The following is a 14,707-nucleotide window of genomic DNA, read 5'->3' as shown; positions in this document are numbered from 1 at the left end:
ATCCACCATCCACACACAATCCACACAGGCACTACTCCAAGGAGGATGAAAGTTATGACATCCACCGATCCTGGCATGAATGTGGTAGCCACATACCGACCAGCAGCACCTCCTAGGATCCCCATCCAGAAGATGAAAAATCCCACTTCCCAAATCTTCAGCCACAACTTCGATTGCTTTGCAACCTCTGTTCTCGATCTCGCAGTAGGGCCCTTATGGAGCACGGTCAGAAAGTTCCATACTTGGATGACAGGCAATGGAAAATGATAAAACAAATTGGCAGGAAGACTCCACATCCACTCCTTAGCTGTTGGTCGATAATGATTACGAAGTGCGAGGTAAGTGATCGTCAAGCCCAGCCGATAAGAGTAATCATGAAGAGAAAAGGACCGAAACGGGAGCATGCCAGAAATAAGGTATAACTGGCATGACAAAGGCTGCAAACTGTCTTCGGAGAGCAGCAAAGAAGAGGATGGGGGATTGCATCAGGTAAACACCTGGTCAGTGAAAGCTTTCGACGTGGACCACTCGAGCCCAGCAAACCTGCAGAGTCAATATGATATTTGACCATTTCTGAGTGTGCACATACCTGCTGCAGCAACCATCTTCGGAATGTTGTGGGTGACTCGGTAGCAGTCATCACGTCGGATACAAAGACTACCTTCCATCCTTTCAAGAGAAGGCGTGTCGTCAAGTGCCGATCCTCGTTTACAACCTGAAAGGCTTAGCATATAGAAGGCAACTTGAAGGTACAATATACTAACCATCCAATGACCGAAAACATTTTGCTTGTACCAGGCGAGCAACTCTCCGCTGACAGCGCTAAACCGAAAGGCAGCAGATGGTCCACTTTGACAATCATTTGCGGCAGCCGCACCGGTGAAGGACCGCGCCAGATACAGTTCATTGAGGTAGACAGCGTTTCCAAGCTGGGTAATCACTGTGTCTTCTCTATTGTGAATGGTGAGTGCTGTGCTGGCACCTCCAATACCTGGATTTGCAGCACAGGTCGCCATCGTGCGTGTTAAAGTATCAGGCATCATGATAGAATCCGAGTCCGATGTTCACAGGAACTCAATATCTAACATGTCTGAAATAACCAGTGAAATGATGAACGAGGTGAACATAACACCCTTCTTGTGCATGTGTGGCTGGCTAACACACAACCTGGTGATTGCCTGGTCACCGACCAGTTTGATATTGTTCTTCTCCAGATTCGCTTTCGCAATGGAGCAACACTGAGCGATTATGTCTGTATCTGGGGTCTGGCTGGATCTTGCTCGGTCCATTTGCATAGCAATCTCTGCCAAGGGCAGATCCAAATGTATCAGAGCTGACTTCTCTGGGTACAACTACTGAGGTGTGAGTACAATTGAAAGGCCCGGGCACGGTGTACTTACATTTTGAAACACTTCCACCATTTCTCGATCCTCCTCTGCATCTCCGTCTATACATATGAGGAGAAACCGGCAGTTTTGTGCTTGAGAATAGCTGTTCAGTGCTGTTCGCCAAAGGGCAGGCTCTTCTCGGTACCCAACCACAGCTGCCACGCAGTCTAGTCTCTGCTCGCTGGATTTGCCTTTCTCAGCCAGACCAAGCTGACCGTTCTCTTCCTGCAGCACCGCACGCCTGCGTCTTTGGTTATTTCCCCACCGACAATACTCCGCCAGCACGATACTGAGTATCATGTCGAAGGTTAATGGCTGCTCGAGGTAGTTTAAGCCATAGCCGTATATGGCGGCTGCAGCAATGCAGCCAAGAAAATCTAAAGCCTACTCAGCCAGGGACACCAATCCCTGACCAGAGCGATGACCAGAGCGAACGCCAATATGCGGCCTCGGGGGCTTGGGAGTATAGTACATGGTGTTCAATGACATAAAGGTAAAATGAAACGCTTAGCTCAAAAAAAGGACTAACTGAGTGCAGGTGTCTGCTTTATATGATATCTGGTCAAGCAGCCTGAAACAAACTTATACGAAAGTTGCAACCAGCACGAGCAATGCCCTATTCCAATGCCCTATGCCAATCAAAGCTGCCGAGTCTTCTCAGAGTATCTTTACGCTGGATGTAGATCAAATGCTCCGGCCCCTACAGGAAGGCTGCTGTCACATAAGACCTTACCGTCTTGGCAGGAGGTTCTCCAATGCACTGTTGACGTATGATATTCGACCTTCGGGTGGCGGATCAAAACAAATCAGTCTTGACCTGCAGTTCAGTGTTTGATATCCAGATCCTTCAAGGCACATATGTAAAAAGTACATTACACTGCCCGTCAATGGGCATAAACCCGTTGGCTTGGCCGCGGAATTCTGTTTTTTTTTGCTTGACGTTTCCACTCCCTCCTAAAACCTCCGATACCCTACCTATGGCATTAACTGCAGCGGTCACCAAGCGAGAGCACTGACTAAATGGCCTCCGTGGCATTGCGGCTGCCATCGTGGCCTGATTTCACTTCACGGTGGGCGAAATGGGCCCCCTTATCGATCATTCTGGGCCGACCCCGCGGAGGCAAATCGATATTGGTTTCAGCTGCCTCCATTCCGTATCTTTTTTGCAGGCCAGTCGATGGTCCTTCTGTTTTTCGTGATCTCCGGATACGCGGTGTCGATCTCCATTATCCGACTCCGCGAGGCTGCCCCCATGCACTTCTATTGGAAACTGACGTCTTCTGTTCTCCGGCGCGGGTTTCGACTCTACATTCCTGTACTTGCCACTTGCTTGCTGTCTCACGTGGCTCTCTTCGCCGGACTCATTGACTGGAACACTGGTAACCCGACAGAAGGACGCCCTGGAGCGGAACCGTGGTCAGCACTTGGATCCCATCTCAGCTGTTTGACCATGACATTCCTGTCCACGCTGGATCTTACTAGATTCTTGCAAGTGACTGGGTACAACTTCCAGCTGTGGACAATTTCCTATGAGTTTCGATGCTCACTGTCTATCTACTTGGTGATCTTTGGCCTCGCATCAGCCAAGGCTTGGGTACGGCTGATGGCTATTGCCTCCCTGGGGGCCGTGTTCATTTGGTTCGGATCACCCATCATCTCGGCATTCCTGGCAGGTCTTATGTTCGCCGAGCTTGACGTTGCAAAGGAGAATAGTTTGTATCCATCCACTGGAGTGGGCAAACGGTATCACACCAGACTTCGCGCAACCTGTCTGAACTTGCTTCCGGGGCTGCTCTTCAATATTGGCATCTTCCTCCTTTGCCTCCCACAAGACCCGAATTTCCCTCCCGAGTTCTGGTTTCAGTCACAGCTTGCACTGCTTTTCTATGTAGATCCTCAAATCCGCATCCGAGCTTGGCACGCCATCGGAGCTATACTCGTTGTTGGAGCCCTCAGACATCTTCCCTTAGTGCGCGCCTCTCTTGAGCCTAAATTTGCACAGTTCCGAGGAGTAATATCCTTCTCGATCTACCTGCTGCACCCGTTATTCATCATGATCCTGCGGAATCGTATCCTGGAGGGGGTTTGCCACAGTCTGTGGGGAACGGACTTTTGGCAGACCCGGCAGGATGAGTCCGCCTGGCATGTCTTGTTCCTGGCCTGGGTGGCTGCAGGATTTATCGTGGGGCTGTTACTAGTCTTGGCATCGAACTATATGGCTGGCTATATTGATCGGAGGTCAGTTGCGTGGTCGTATCAGGTGGAGAAGGTTCTTTGCGGGCACTAGTGCAGCTTCAGAGTATTTTCTATATCTCTTGCATGAATCTACGGCCTACCTGGTAGTGAACCGTTTTTATTTTGATATTATTTTAGAATGAATGACTTTCAGGGGTTGCTTTTGATATACCAATACCAAATACCAAGAATGGGCGTGGCTATCTAAAAAGAAGTCGCGGATATGTGTAGCCGAAACAATGAATATATACTAGTAAATTTCGAACTTCAATGTTGAAACAGATTGATGTACTGGTATAGATTAGAATAGGGCGCTCAGAGCTTCCAATGTTCCAGGGTTGAAGCCCTGGAGTTGACCCACTCCTGGGCAGGGCTGGGCAGGGCTGGGCAGGGTCCACGGCCCCGGGGTGTCAGCTCGGGTAACATGCAAGCCGTCTCGGGCAATGCAGATCCTCGTGTTTGACATGATCTGCAGCTGTGCCTCATTATTGACGCTCTGATTCTGCAGATCATGTCTTGGCCGGTCGTGCCTGAATTCAATCACCAATTAGCAGAGCCTTGTGTACGGAGTCCGGAGTAATAGGTGCTGGCGCCCCCAACTTGTGGTGAACTGAGTGATCTGAGTGTGATAGCAAGTTTGACTTTATGATACTATTTGCGATCACTGAAGGCCCCTCTGCTATGTTGTATATCGAACCGCAAACATATCACAGATCATAGAATTCTCCCAAAGGATGATGCGCCGCCCCTTCTTGTTCATGGCGCTATCTGCCTCCCTCCTTGTGCTCTTCCTGGAAGCGAAAAACTTCCATCACTCTCGTCAACTCATTCACATAGAGTTCTCGCACGATATTCAACCTTTAGCTGGGGCTGGCAAAGACCCAATTCATCCCCTTCGTCTTACCGAGTGCACCGATGCAACCCCGAGTTACTATGCACCATGTCTTGCACAGACACTCCCTCATGCGTTAGCTGGAGAAGAGCTTCTCTACCCGGGACTCAGCATAACCCCTCCAATATTTGCGTCATCTCGTCCCCAAGATGCCGAAAAATGGTGGAACACGACGTGGCTACTGTGGGATCGTGCCTACAAGCTAGACACGCGGCTACGCTACCCTGAAAAGCACGGTCAGATCTATGTAAGTACCCAGACCAATTACCGAGCTAGACTGACCTCCAGGTGTTCGAAAACGTGACATTATCCACCGCAGCTCCATTTGACACATGGACCATGGACTCATGCATGTCGAGCTTCGCGCCGACCTCCTACGCCTTGCCCAGCAGTCACACACCTACACATGACAGCGTTCTTCTAGCCAATGTCCCAGACTCATGGTCCTTGCAGCACTTCCTGGACCGTGCCATGCGCGTTGTAGCTCAATCGCGTGACTACCGACCGGGACACTGGGCGCAAGGGTGACAAGCCCGTTCGGGATTTATGGTCATCTCTAGGCTACCCACCCGACCATGTTCTACATCGTGACACGAGTTTCGTGGCATCAAAACTTATTTGGGGTTGCCGCGCACCGTTAATCCACCCACGGTTGACAAAAACGTCACTTTCGCTACTAGCGCCTGACAGTCTCAAGCCCGTTCCTGTGTCTGATCGAAATCTGATTCTATATATGACGCGATCAAACGGCTTAACCCGTGACAAGGGCCGAGAGGTGATCAACGAGGATGTCTTACTAGCAGGAATCAGGTCTGTGCTTGACTTCAGAGGAAATAATGAGAAACTCGAGATCTTCAATCACAATGATTTTCCTGATATGAAGACCTTGATCCGCTACTTGCAGCAGAACGTCAAAGCGGTGGTCGGTCCCCATGGGAGTGCCCTGCATCATCATCTTTGGACCGCACCGGATACACTGGTGGTAGAGTTCCAGCCAACCTCAAGGCCGGATCTCACGTTCTATGAGAGCGCGAAGATGCGGGATCAGCCATTTGCTGTACTGATGGAGGACCCGGTGGATGAGAAATACAATATGCTGGTGGATTTGTCTGCTGTGGTGCAGACTCTGGAGGGCAGACTGGGGCGAGAGTTGGAGGTGGGAGATAAGATCGAGTTAGGATATGATTGGGAGGCGGAAGAGTTGGCGGTTGTTTAGATCTATCTTCAGAGTACTCCATAGCCAGCTGTATGACCCTGTCACTGAATTATACCTAGTGATGGACACCATTTATATGTATGATACTTCAAGTTTCTCAAAGTTTTCAATTTAATTGAAACACATCTGACACTCTCTCCATGTCCTTTATATACAAACTTTTTGACAGTGATGAATCCTTCTCATCAATTAGTTTTGATTCCATGCCATGATTAACTTTCCAGTTCAAATGGAGCTCATTCTATAAGGACTTGAGCCCACTCGCTTTCCCCCAATTCAAGACCCCGGCCCAAGAAAAAGAAGCGGGATCATAATCACAGGGAAAAGAGATGCAGCAGCAAGGAAAGGGAGACCTGACCACTCAAGCCCAATATGCATACCTGCACTATACAATTTGGCGAATATTGGTCCGGCAATGATGATGCCGATGGATTGAGATACGGACATGGCTGTGTACAAAGTGGCGACACGTTCGGCCGGGGTAAAATAAGTTGCAATGCTAATAACGGTGACCACAAATGGCATAGATACTGAGACAGATAGGCACCCGATAGTGAGCAGAGCCGCATCAGAGGCTAGAAAGATCAAAAAGTAACCTATTGAGCCAGCCACCACGGCGATCTTTGCGACAGCGAGGTCTTTTTTCAAAGTGGTGTAATGCAATTGTCGGGTAAGGTAGGAAGACAACAGCGGGACGAATCCGAGGAAGGTTGCCAGAGTCATACAGCCTCGAATTGAGATAAGATAACTTGCCTGTGCTGACAGTCAGTTTTGTTGAGCACTATATTATTATGCAGAGCTTACCCTGGCAATAGTCCAGGGCAACTTGTTAGATGCATACTGGATGAGCAGAAATAGGGAACTTTTATCTAGAATTCCGGCAAAAACAACACCAAGGGAGATCACCCGTTTGGGAGTTTGCCACAAAAATTTAGTTTCGGTGACGAATTTCTCTGCTTTGCTTGTGATAAGGCCAAGTGCATTCTGTTTTGATGGCGCAAGAGATCCGATAACTTCCCTTTGACTAGATTCCTCCGGCGTTGGTATTGTCTTTGATTTGTCAATAGTTTCCGGAACCAAGATGCTGAATGCAGCGCCGATAAGGACAACTATAGGACCTAGCAAGAATGGGATCCAGGGTCTGATTTTCATAACAGTTGCACTGATGGGAGTTACCACCACTTCAGTGATGATAGGTAATGAGGCCAACCGAAACAAAGCTACGGTTCTAATTCTAATTAATAAATGTAATCTTTCTTATTGGAATAGTTGCAGAATACCTCTGTTCCTCATTGAGTACGTCCGCTATGATAGTCATAAGAATGAATGTAGCGAACTGATCACCGCCTCTGGGCGCTCGAAACATCCCTGTCAACCACACCAGGCGGAGAGGCCAGTTGAACCAGCCTATTATAATCAGTATACCAGAATTAAACACAAGCCAGGGGAGCTGTACATATCACTCTTGGCCAGCATTCACTGATTGCTGTCGCCGCTGTAGAAAGAATAACAAAAGGTCTTCTTCCAACTTTATCGGCCAAAACACCATAAGGCAAAGCCAGAATAAGAGCTGTTTATGTGAGTGATTGTTTGAAAAGATGACGTAACAACTCATACCTGGTAACACATCAAGAGTGTTCTTCCATCCAAGGAGGAAGGCAAGTTCACTCTGCACGGGCTCTGATTTGCATATATTGTTGTCGAATTCTACGGTCGTATACGGAGCTTCCCGACCGAGAGATCGCTTGTAGTTTTCACAAATGACGTTCTCGAATATTGCTAGCTGCGGAGCTGTCCCCATAAAATGCCCAAAATTGACGGAGAACATGAGGAAGGCTGCGAGCAGCGTTACCCTCCACTGAATCCATGTCCACTGGGGAAGAACATTGCACAGTCTTCCGACTCTTCCCTGTTGAGGTCCAGGTGTCTCCAGGAGAGGGGTATTCTCACTTTGATCTGCCTCAAACATCATTCTGATGAGGGCAGAACTCGAGAATGAGGACAAACGATTTGGGGGGTGAAGGAGTTACAGGAGAGAGAAGGAAAGAAAGGGATAGCTACAGACTACAGCTCACACATGGGCCTATGGCCCCACGTGGGTGCCCACCGTTTGGAAGCCATCGCATTAGTAAAAAATTGTTACAAAAAAGACTTGCTGGACTTATCAGTAAGTAATGCCTGGGTATTAGAACTCGGGACAGATAGCAGGTAACAAAATAATATATGTTTTTTTCCTGGTTCATTTGGGGGCCTGTTCAGGCATAACTATTCTCAAGATCACATGATAACCCCCCCCTATAAATAATTAATTTCTTTGTTATCATATTCACCTGTTCACCCCCTAAATTCACAAGTCAAATGCCAAGAGATCAGTTTGCGTTGATCTATTGTCTTTAAAAAAACAAGCGATCGTGGGGCCGCCATCCGAAGCCCGGGATCCACGACCTGCAAACTGCCGATCATCGAAGACACGATGGAGGAAGCGAAGGTGGAGAACAGAATCCCTGAGGTGGAGAATACAATCGCGGAGATCACAAGTACTACTCGCGGCATTAATACAGTTCCCACAAAAAATGCTGTCTCACAAGATCCAGAAAAGAACTTGAATCAGCCTAACGCTGCTGATGAAATTGAAGATATACAATATGCCACTGGGATCAAGTTAGCCACGCTTGTGTCCGCAGTAACCCTAACTGCTATTCTCATAACACTTGACGGGTCAATACTTGCTACGGTAAATGTGATCCATATCAAGAACTTGAATGATGTACTTACACTACCAAGGCAACCCCGAAAATTACAGACCAGTTTCATTCTCTTCCGGATGTCGGATGGTATGGAGCTGCTTACTTGTTGACAAGGTGAGTTCATTCTCGCAAGTTAACTATTGACTTCCGGTCTACTTACAATTCGCAAGCTCTGCTCTTCAGCCTGCTACGGGAAAGTTATATGCTCATTTCAGTATCAAGGTCAATTGTTCTTCTCTTCGCTATAAACAAAAGCTGAAAACTGACATTCTGTATCACAGTACACTTACATAGCCTTTATTGGTATTTTTGAACTTGGGTCGCTCATATGCGGTGTTGCTACCTCCTTTAATATGCTGATAGTCGGAAGAGCAGTTGCTGGAATGGGCAGTGCTGGGGTGGGAAATGGTGCACTCACCATAGTTTCTGCCATGGTTCCTCTTGAAAAGAGAGCTTGTAAGCTTGCCTTGAACCTTAAAATTCAGCATAAACTTAACTAACCCGCATATATTACAGTGTATATTAGTATCACAGGATCATGTAAGTTCTCGATTGGGTTTTTTCATGATGTTGATGCTAATCGGTTTAGTTGGTCAGTTGGGCGTTGTCTTCGGAACATTGATTGGAGGTGCCTTGACAGAATATACGACTTGGAGATGGTGTAAACAGTCCCCAAAATAAACCTTGGAATACAAACAGTTTCTCACACTTGCCATAGGCTTCTACCTGAATCTTCCCATAGGCGGATTCGCGGTTGCTGCTTTACTTTGGGTAGCAGTCCCCAAACTCAACAAGGAAGATCATAAGCGGATGAATCTCATTTCTCTTTTTCATGAGCTCGACATCATGGGCTGTCTCCTATTCTCCCCATCTATGATCATGTTTCTCCTAGCTCTTCAATGGGGCGGCTCGACATATCCTTGGAATAGTGCAGTTATCATCGGCCTATTCTGCGGATCTGCTGGCAATATCGCTGTTTTCTTGATCTGGGAATACAAAAAGGGGTATTCTGCGATGATCCCATTCCAGATGGTGAAGAAAAGAGTAATTTATTGCTGTGGTCTGAATATATTCTTTCTCTATGCAAATAATGTGGTAACAGCCTACTACCTTGCGATTTATTTTCAAGGTGTGCGAGGGAAGACACCAACATTGAGTGGAGTTTACACGCTGCCGAGAATCCTCGGCCAGATGATTTGTGGGATTTTGGCTGGCTTTACCGGTATGTCTGATTTCTTATACTGGTACCTAGATGACTCAAATCAATATTTTATAAGTTACCCGACTCGGCTACTACTTACCATGGTCAGTTATCGGTACAGCCCTGGCAGCGGTTGGATCCGGGTTGATCAGTACATTCACTAAAAATACCAATACTGGAACCTGGATCGGATATCAAATCATTGCCGGCGTGGGGCGTGGTTTATCTATTCAAATGGTATGTCTGATTCATTTAGTTTAAGAGCGACGCTACTGACATTTCAAACCAGCCTCTTGTAGCAGTCCAAACCAACGTGCCTGTATCACAAATCGCGGTTAGCATGGCCTTCCTCAAATTCTGTCAGAACTTCGGCGGATCCCTATTGCTCTCTTTTGCCGAAACGGCGTTTGATATTGGACTTGATCATGCTTTGCCGAAATATGCTCCCGGTGTTTCTGCTGCTACAGTTTCATCGGCTGGTGTATCAGGAATACGAACAATTATACCACAGGACAAGGTGACTGGCGTGATCATGGCCTATATGGTTGGTGTTAAGGAGGTTTTCTATGTAGTAGCTGGCACTACTGCTGTTGCTGTAGTTTTCGGTTGCGGGTTAGGGTGGAAGAGTGTAAAGAAAGCAAAGAACTCCGAGTCGGATGAGCGTCAGGCTTCCAGGGCTTGAAAAGGATACCAGTATATACCACTGACTGAGCACTTGAGTATTTTATGAATACTAGTATGGCTTGCCGAGAAAATGTGAGCACACCTCGGCATATACCTATGCGCGCTTGGGTATATGCATGGAGCAGGTGACTTAGTGGGCGACCTCCTAGTACTAGCGGGGTCAGCATTAACGTTTAAGGCGTTTCCCCCTCAGGACGACTCGGAGGCACATGCTTCTCTTTGAGAAACCTGAATCTGAAACCGGTTAGTCTGTATAATTCAAGATGGACGAACAGGCTGCGACAAAGGCCCACCATTTTCTAAATTTCAGACGAAACCCCAATAAGAAGTCCAAAAAAGCGGGAGTCCAGCAGCGTGAGGCCACAAGCAGCCTCATCCCCAAATCTGGGCACAATACCGGTGAACAGTCAACCATGAAGAACGAGAAAGTGCTGGCAGATCACCTTGTACGATAATAATGCAAATCGCTCCGAGCGGATCTAACTTGCATTTTCAGGTCGAGACTTCTCAACAGCTCGTTTCTACTGATTATACGGCTGCTCGTATCCAGACCACGGAGAAGCTCACTTTCTGGGAAAGAGCGTACTGAGAGATCGACAATGACAAAGATGAAGAAATTTAGAAGTTGGTAGAGGCGGATGGAATTCTCTTGCATGACAACTCCAACGAAGAACATAACCTCGAGAACGAAACAGAGCAGAAGCAAACCAGAATCTGGTTCTGACTTGTCTCCTAATTATGACGAAGCCCTTCCCGGGTTCTCTAGCAAACTTGACGAGGATATCATGGCCAAGCACAATGTGGGTGATGAGGCACACATGAGAAAGTTTGCGACCGTGCGACTTGAAGAAATGCAGAGTAAGGAGTGGAAATTGTAGTGGAAAGGAAAAGAGATCTTCAACGTTCGAAAGCAAGTGTCCACGATTGTGCAAATCGTGGAAAAGTTCTCTGGCTTTCTGGGAAGTGTGGCGGCATTGGATACCTCACAGCATGCGGGACTCGCATGGGCAGGAGTCTGTGTTCTTCTACCGGTATGCTAGCCATCTCCAGTTCCCGATAAACAGGCATGACTGATAGGCTCCAGTTGATTACAAATGATACCAAAGAAAGACAAATAGCTATTGATGGGATCGAGGTCATGACGCGCATTACCGCGCGATACACGACATCGGATCGCGATTACACTTCTGGGAGCATAAACCATGATCCTTCTTTTGAGAAAGCTCTGGTGAGACTTTATCGCAAGGTCACTCTATTCTACATGAAGGCCTCCTGTTATTTTGCTAGGTCAACCTTCAAAAGAACTCTGCGAGGGACCTTTGCCGCTGATTCCTGGACTTCGGCACAATCCGCTGTAGAACAAGCCGATAAAGACTGCCATCCATTTACGGTTTCTCTTGGCCTCTCAACGCTTCTTGGGAAACCTGATGGGATTCTGGACTCTTTGCGCGAGATACAATTAGATGACCATATTGATCGAGTCAAGAAATGGCTGGTCCATGATGTTGATGTGGAATATCAGCATGCGAGTACAAGGGAGAAACTTGGCGCACAATATCGAGAACCCGGAAAGTGGCTTCTTGACTCACCAGAGTTTCAAGATTGGATTCAAGGCTCTCAGGGACAATTCTGGATTCAAGGGGTCATTGGGACAGGGAAAACATCACTGGTTTCGATTGTTCAATATCATGTCAAACAAACGTTTGAAAACCTCGCCTTTTTCTACTTCAGCGGCAGCTTTGCGGATAGTGCTTCGGGGAAAAACATGCATCTTACCAAATTCCTGCGGGCTCTTATAGAGCAGCTTGCTTTATCCCCAAATGGTGACCGGATTGCCGAAGAGGAAGACCTTTATTTCACTAGAGCAGTGGAAGAGGGAACGCTGCGGTCGCCAACACCACTAGATTTTCAACAAGCGTCTGAGCTGCTGGTTGAAGTTATCAACAGTCGAGATGAGACCATTCTCATCCTGGATGGATTGGATGAATTCCCTTCCTTCGTTTCACTTCTCTCCAGTTCGCAAACAATTGATCATCGTGCAAACAACCTCAAGATTCTGTTCTCAAGCCAATATGTGGTACCTGTTGATCGCTATTTCCCTTGAGGTGTATCTGCAGTGGCTGGTGGAAAGGACAGCTTCCCAGACATGAAAATGTTCGTTGAGGGGGAACTTCGTAGGTTTCAGGTTCAACGCCCAAACCTCATCGACGAGACCCTAGCCGCGGATATCATCGAAACCCTCCCAGAGAAGGCAGAAGGAACGTTAGTGTGCCCCTATGATATTTCCATAAATCTTTACGAAGCACTAATAATGTCTTACGTTATACCAGTTTCAAATGGGCAGAGCTGACTCTAAAGGCTGTTCTTGATCCAGATAGTGAAATCAATGCCAAAGAAATCAACACCAACTGGCAATCAATTAAGAGCGCAGAGTTCCAATGGGCTACAAGGGACTTTATCCAGATTTACGAGGTCCTTTACGAGAAAAGCCTCCCTCACAAAACACCAGGCCGTGCCATCTTCATCAGAGCTGAAAGCTGAGCGAGCGCCCTTTTGGGTACTTGGAGCAGTCAAGCCACTGACGCATGATGATTATTTCATGGTCCAGGATGATATTGCAGAGAGCACAGACGGAGTATCTGAGGTTCGAATATCAAAAATTTGTCGCAATTTCCTCTTTCTTTCCGATGAAGGAACTGTCACACTCTCACATTCCTCGGCTCGAGATTATCTTAGCCTTAAGTTATCTCGTCGGATCAAGCAGTTTCTCCATACAGACCAAGAGAGCAACGATGTGGAAAACACAGATGAGAATGTTCTAAGAATTGCACGTGAGACGTCTCTTCAACTAGCAAGCTCCAGGATCTGCACTGAATGCCTGGATATTATCCTGGATTCTAAAAACTGGACCAAAGAGGAATCAGAGGGTAGCCCATTGCTCACTTATGCTTGCAAATTCTGGCCAAAGCACGCAGCCTTGTGCAATGACAAATACTTCCAAGACGAGATTCTTGCTAAAATCAAAAGTCTGTTTCATATGAGAAATTCTGACACGTTTCGGAGATGGGTCTCTGTTTTCGATGCTGTTGAGTCATTCCAATTGTCCAAAGAGCCCGACCCTTCATATTATGCCGTCATTTTAGAAATGCCCGATATTGTTCAATTCTGTCTTGACCAAGGGTCATCCGCCACCTCTAGGGGAGGCAAGCATGGCTTCCCTCTTCAAACCGCTTGCTATCTAGGAAACATGACCATCTTTTCTTTGATGATTTCAGGGACAGATATCAACAGCGTGGACAACGTCTATGGTACACCATTACAAGCATCGATTGCTGGTAAACAAAAAGCCGTTTCAATTAGCTTGATCTCCAATTTCGGGGCCGATGTGAACTTGCGGGGTGGGACCTTTGGAACAGCACAGCAGATGGCTCTCGCCCTCAATGATCTCGATCTTCTTGCATTCTTTGATGCGCACGGTTCTAGGATGGAAGATGAAAATGGAAGAGGTCAAGCATGGGCTACTGCCTGGGAATCAAACTACGCCACCATCCAGAGAATCAGAATTACAGAGAGGCTACGTAATTTGCTACGCATAAAATCGAGTTTTCTACCCCTGTCTGTGGACTCAGATTTACAGCTACTGGCCATCTGCATTCATACCCGATCTATTGCTCTCGCGAGTTCATCGTACCAAGACTTCATGCTACGTGCCTTTGGTGACCATGCTTTTCGAAGGCTAGCAGAGTACAAGGGCCAGGTAAGAGAGTATACTGCATTGGTGATCTGCTCTGAACGGATGCGAGAAGAGGATCTTGACTGCAGGAGCTTCATACCACGAGCGCTTTCCTGGCTGGTGCTCCTTGCTATATCAGTCGATGGCGATGTGGACACCATGGAGCTGATTGATTATTTAGCAACCTCTATTGGCCGCCAAGAATCTTTCTTGAGCAAATACCCAGATTATTCGAAGCATTCTGCACTTAGGCAAGTGGTCGCCGAATATTTTGCCCAGATCCTGAGCCATTTACTTTCCTCGCCTCTTCCAGTGTCTCGTACTCGCATACTGAAACGGCTTTTTAAAGGACTTCGGATGAAGAATGAGAAGGAAAATATCATCAACTCTTTGTCACCGCTCGCCGCGAGCGCGATTGCGCTCGAGGATAGTGATATTACAGAGAGTAAGGCAGATGACGATAAAGCTTGGCAACAGAACGTCAAATCTTTTATGGATGACATGAAGGGGGAGATAAAAGAGATGAGAGAGACGATTCTGGATCTGAAGCGTCTAATTGAAACCTTGATCATGACTAGAGAGAGAAATACATCTCCCAAGGGCTAGCCTTG

The 14,707-nt window shown here is 47.2% G+C and overlaps 7 protein-coding genes across 7 annotated transcripts; 4 read left to right on the top strand and 3 right to left on the bottom strand.

Moving 5' to 3' along the window:
- Positions 1-501: 501 nt before the first annotated feature.
- On the bottom strand, positions 502-1,016 carry N7483_011277 (hyaluronan synthase; the record flags this gene model as incomplete). Its single annotated transcript, XM_057094704.1, has 3 exons — positions 502-543; positions 590-715; positions 765-1,016. The coding sequence occupies 3 exons, from the start codon at positions 1,014-1,016 to the stop codon at positions 502-504; spliced, it is 420 nt and encodes a 139-aa protein (XP_056940675.1).
- Positions 1,017-1,064: 48 nt separating this feature from the next.
- Positions 1,065-1,688, bottom strand: N7483_011276 (hyaluronan synthase; the record flags this gene model as incomplete). Its single annotated transcript, XM_057094703.1, has 2 exons — positions 1,065-1,352; positions 1,401-1,688. 2 exons carry the CDS (start codon positions 1,686-1,688, stop codon positions 1,065-1,067), a joined length of 576 nt encoding a protein of 191 aa, XP_056940674.1.
- Positions 1,689-2,565: 877 nt separating this feature from the next.
- N7483_011275 (uncharacterized protein) lies at positions 2,566-3,675 on the top strand (the record flags this gene model as incomplete). The annotated part of the gene is made up of 1 exon (XM_057094702.1): positions 2,566-3,675. The coding sequence occupies one exon, from the start codon at positions 2,566-2,568 to the stop codon at positions 3,673-3,675; it is 1,110 nt and encodes a 369-aa protein (XP_056940673.1).
- A 706-nt stretch (positions 3,676-4,381) lies between these two features.
- Positions 4,382-5,731, top strand: N7483_011274 (uncharacterized protein; the record flags this gene model as incomplete). Its single annotated transcript, XM_057094701.1, has 2 exons — positions 4,382-4,762; positions 5,000-5,731. 2 exons carry the CDS (start codon positions 4,382-4,384, stop codon positions 5,729-5,731), a joined length of 1,113 nt encoding a protein of 370 aa, XP_056940672.1.
- A 276-nt stretch (positions 5,732-6,007) lies between these two features.
- On the bottom strand, positions 6,008-7,703 carry N7483_011273 (uncharacterized protein; the record flags this gene model as incomplete). The annotated part of the gene is made up of 4 exons (XM_057094700.1): positions 6,008-6,484; positions 6,536-6,959; positions 7,012-7,138; positions 7,349-7,703. The coding sequence occupies 4 exons, from the start codon at positions 7,701-7,703 to the stop codon at positions 6,008-6,010; spliced, it is 1,383 nt and encodes a 460-aa protein (XP_056940671.1).
- A 501-nt stretch (positions 7,704-8,204) lies between these two features.
- N7483_011272 (MDR family MFS transporter) lies at positions 8,205-10,361 on the top strand (the record flags this gene model as incomplete). The annotated part of the gene is made up of 9 exons (XM_057094699.1): positions 8,205-8,465; positions 8,516-8,592; positions 8,649-8,700; positions 8,760-8,934; positions 8,995-9,018; positions 9,068-9,139; positions 9,197-9,700; positions 9,789-9,916; positions 9,969-10,361. The coding sequence occupies 9 exons, from the start codon at positions 8,205-8,207 to the stop codon at positions 10,359-10,361; spliced, it is 1,686 nt and encodes a 561-aa protein (XP_056940670.1).
- A 265-nt stretch (positions 10,362-10,626) lies between these two features.
- Positions 10,627-14,702, top strand: N7483_011271 (ankyrin repeat-containing protein; the record flags this gene model as incomplete). The annotated part of the gene is made up of 8 exons (XM_057094698.1): positions 10,627-10,809; positions 10,860-10,945; positions 11,130-11,221; positions 11,279-11,394; positions 11,448-12,440; positions 12,495-12,625; positions 12,694-12,835; positions 12,972-14,702. The coding sequence occupies 8 exons, from the start codon at positions 10,627-10,629 to the stop codon at positions 14,700-14,702; spliced, it is 3,474 nt and encodes a 1,157-aa protein (XP_056940669.1).
- Between the last annotated feature and the right edge of the window lie 5 nt (positions 14,703-14,707).

Source organism: Penicillium malachiteum (assembly GCF_028827825.1).
Source record: "Penicillium malachiteum strain IBT 17515 chromosome Unknown utg000005l:1.0-9002435.0:326005.0-9005861.0, whole genome shotgun sequence".
NCBI classification, from domain to species: domain Eukaryota; kingdom Fungi; phylum Ascomycota; class Eurotiomycetes; order Eurotiales; family Aspergillaceae; genus Penicillium; species Penicillium malachiteum.
This window is presented reverse-complemented; position numbering and strand designations above follow the sequence as displayed.